At 48.9% G+C, this 3,954-nt stretch overlaps 1 protein-coding gene across 1 annotated transcript; it reads left to right on the top strand.

The window, feature by feature from the left end:
- The first annotated feature begins 2,343 nt into the window (after nt 1-2,343).
- LOC104805005 lies at nt 2,344-3,759 on the top strand. Its single transcript, XM_010529399.1, has one exon. It carries the CDS (start codon nt 2,344-2,346, stop codon nt 3,757-3,759), a length of 1,416 nt encoding a protein of 471 aa, XP_010527701.1.
- The last annotated feature ends 195 nt before the right edge of the window (nt 3,760-3,954 follow it).

Here is a 3,954-nt window from a genome sequence, read left to right on the forward strand (position 1 = left end):
TTCGGACATTCACGAGCCATGTGACCTCTCCCTCGCCTTTTCTTCATTTTCGACTTTTCCCAACCATCAATTCCAATTGATGAACGAAATGAAATTACGAAAATGTAAATATGGAGAGATCTCACCGGGATTAGACGTCCGTTGGCTCGAGCAAGCTCTGATACCAAAATGATATACGCCACGGGTTTGCGGAAGGGCTGTTTCCGGAGAGAGTATGGACTAGGTTCGATCACCGGCCCAAGAGGCACTCGAATTCGATCTAGTTCGGGGAATGAGTAGGTAAGGAATGGATGGATTACGGGATCAATCTCTGATCAGATTGATGCTCGACTTTAATCCCGAAACGGAGAGATGAGCGAAGGATAGAAGTGGATTCGGACAAACCAAATCGCTCCTCGGACGAACCAAGGTTGAATCTCGGACGAACCAAGAAAAGAACTCGGACAAACCAAGCTAGAATACTCGACACAAGTGGAGAGAATTCTATAAAAATAATACTTAGATTGCAAATTGATCAAAAGGTGTTTTCAAATGAGTCTACATGGGTTTTTAAAGAAGGATTACAACAACTAGAATCTTAAATGCAAGTCTTCATGCAAGGCTGCAGAATTTTCGCCATTAATGAGGTAGGTGGGAGTGTATTAGTTGTTGGAGAAGTTAGCTTGCCCTCCAAGAAGCTTCCTTTGAGTGTTGTCTTGAGTTTGAAGTAATCTATTCTTGGCAAGCGAGGATAAGTCGGGTTTTGTTCTTTCCGAACGTAAAGAGGCACGCATCTCCGTCGTTTGGCCCGTTCACAACATGAAACACGAAGGCATTGAATTGTTGCCGGAGTGTTCGTGTCTTGGATCGTGTAAGGGGAGGATCCATGCGAATCGGGATTGGAATCGTGTACGGTTTTGGTGCTGCCATGTTCGGTTCCTTGCTCGTTACTTGGTTAGGCGGGTCCTCCTTTTCCGGTTCAGCTCCTAGCTCCGGTGCAGCTCCTAGCTCCGGTGCAGCTCCTAGCTCCGGTGCAGCTCCTAGCTCCGAGTATGCTCCCTCGTCCAAGCTCTCATCCGTTATGTCGTCTATGCTCTAGATGTCCTCATCAGGAGGCACCTGGCGCTCTGGTATCGAGAGGTGACATCGGTATCAGAGGGGATGGTTGATGTATTATGTTTTATGGAGTAGGGATTCGGATGACGTGTTTTATTGTTCCGGCGATTGCCGAGGAGAGCGGGGGATGTGCGTTGCACATGGAGCGTCCTTACCCACATGTGTGATGCACACGTGGAGACGATTTGACGGTACGGTTATTACTGAGAGACCCGATGAGTCGAGTTATGACTTGTGTGCATATCTCCTGGACTGGTGAGACCAGATCCGTTGTGGTGTCCTATGTGTGCGATGCACATAGAGATGATTTGACGGTTATGTCTGATGATACATCATGCGGACTGAATGTGTGTGATAAGTGAATTATTTGTGCGATTGAGTGAACGATGTTTGATGGCATGGAGTGTGTATATATATGTATACACCTATATGTACCGTGTGCATACTATTGATTGTGTTTGGCCATTTGCAATTTGAGTATGATCTTCGGGTCTAACCCGAAGTACTCACTAAGCACGTAGCTTATGGACGTTGTTATGCAACGTTTCAGGCACGGAGCAGTATTGGCAGCAGCAGGACGAGGGTGCTGGTGACGCGTGAGGAGATATCTGGATCATGTACTTTTCTTTCTTTGGACTTATGTTGGTTTGTACGGGCGGTGACTTGACCCTGTATTATATTATAGTTACCGTCCTTATGTTGGTGTGTATACTACTGTACGTGGGTTTGTAAACATATACTTGTTTTTCCGCTGCGTGTGTAATAAAATAAAATGTTTTTAAATTCCCGCTATTTTATTATATGTTTGAGCGTCCATGTGACACAACTCGTGAGCGGGAGACGGGCTACGGGTGTCACAGCTTGTAGTATCAGAGCAGTTCTTTCCACGGGAAGGAATTGCTTGAAACCCACAGCAACACTGTTTATGATTTCAAACGATTTTTGAAAGAAAGGTTTTCAAACGTATTTATGCATGATCCTGAAGTCATCAGAACTGAAATTTTCTCCCTTGTCTGCAGTGTACCGATGGCTCTGAGACGTGGTAGACCTGCCCGTTTGCCGGTGAGGGAAGAACCCCCTCCACCCGAGCAGCATGATCCTGAAGTCATCAGAACTGAAATTTTCTCCCTTGTCTGCAGTGTACCGATGGCTCTGAGACGTGGTAGACCTGCCCGTTTGCCGGTGAGGGAAGAACCCCCTCCACCCGAGCATGCACCACAAGAGTTCCAGTAGCAGTTCTTTGATACGATGTGGCGTCAGTACCAGATGAACATGCCACATCAGGCTAGAGCTAGACCAGAGGGTATTCCACCCCCACCTCCACCGGGACCACCAGGGCATCTAGCCCTTGTTGTGGTGGACTACCTGCCCTTGATACGAGAACTTCGGATGATGGGGACACCGAGGTTCGAGGGTACCCAGAGACCTGAGATTGCGGAGGATTGGCTGATCCGCATCTCCAGGGATCTGGATTATGTCAGATGCCCGCTGTTGTACCGGGCAGAGATCGCGAGCCACCATCTGTATGGAGAAGCACTTCATTGGTGGGAGGAAGTGGTTCGTGAGGCTGCACCCGGATATCAGTTTACTTGGGAGGAGTTCCGGGCACGTTTTGAAGACAAGTATTGTCTGAAGGGAGATCAAGACCATCGTATTGTGGAGTTCCTCCATCTGGAGCAGGGTGATCGCACTTTAGCTGCGTATGAGGCAGAATTCACCCGTCTGTTGCGATATGGGGCACATCTGGTGCCAACTGAGAGGCTGAAGATCCAGAAGTTTGTGACTGGATTATGCCCATATCTGCGCAGGAGGATAGAGATCCAGGAGTATCCTACGATGAGTAGGTATATTGCGCAGCTGACGAAGCTGGAGAGGACAGAGTATGAGGAGCAGCAAGAGGCAAGGAACCGAGAGAGGAGTCCTATGAGACGAGTTACATTCACTCGTCCCTCGAGTTCCAAACAGGTGATGCAGCCCCGTGATAAGGGGAAGGCGCCAGCATTTCGTCCGGCAGCACCACCGCCACCAGCACTGCCAGGACCGCGCAGATCTTGCCCACGCTGCGGGCGAGATCATGTTGGGTCATGCCGTACTGGGTACACTTGTTACCGTTGTGGTCAACCTGGCCACTTCGCTAACCAGTGCACCGGAGACGTAGCTGCTTCCAGTCAGCAGGGAGTCAGACCTCCACGCCCTCAGCCACCACGTAGAGGAGGAGTAGCACCACGGGTATATGCACTTGCTGCGGAGGAAGAAGTCATGGGTGACGGGGCTTACTTTGCTCAGGAGACAGTCACCATTGATGCTGTCGTCGAGGGTGACCCCGAGCAGTTAGACGCTGCTACCATCACAGGTATCATACATCTTCATGGTACTGCATGCCACGTTTTGTTTGATACGGGAGCTACACATAGCTTTCTAAGTTTGAGTACAGCGGAGGGCTTGGATGTGATGGATATGGATACAGCTGAGAGATATAGAGTGCATACCCCTTCGGGAGAGATCCTGCTAGTGACCGGGGTGTTATGCGGGATCCCTCTAATACTCTGTGGAAGGAATCTCCTAGCTGATCTGATTATAGTACTTAATCAGGTAACCATTAAAAATCGGTATCCACTGCCGAGGATTGATGAGTTACTTGATCAGTTGCAGGGTGCACAGTAGTTCTCGAAGATAGATTTGCGCTCGGGATATCATCAGATTGGTGTGAAGGCCGGGGATGTGCAGAAGACGGCTTTCCGTACACGGTATGGACATTTTGAGTTCGTCGTTATGCCTTTTGGACTGACGAACACTCCTGCAGTATTTATGCAGTTGATGAACCGTGTATTCATGGATTACCTCGACGAGTTTGTCATC

The sequence above is a fragment of the Tarenaya hassleriana genome, unplaced genomic scaffold, assembly GCF_000463585.1.
Source record: "Tarenaya hassleriana unplaced genomic scaffold, ASM46358v1 Cleome1058, whole genome shotgun sequence".
In the NCBI taxonomy this organism is placed as follows: Eukaryota; Viridiplantae; Streptophyta; class Magnoliopsida; order Brassicales; family Cleomaceae; genus Tarenaya; species Tarenaya hassleriana.

Excerpts from the sequence above, each read along its gene's own strand:
- LOC104805005 (XM_010529399.1), top strand. The coding sequence starts at position 2,344 with ATGTGGCGTCAGTACCAGATGAACATGCCACATCAGGCTAGAGCTAGA.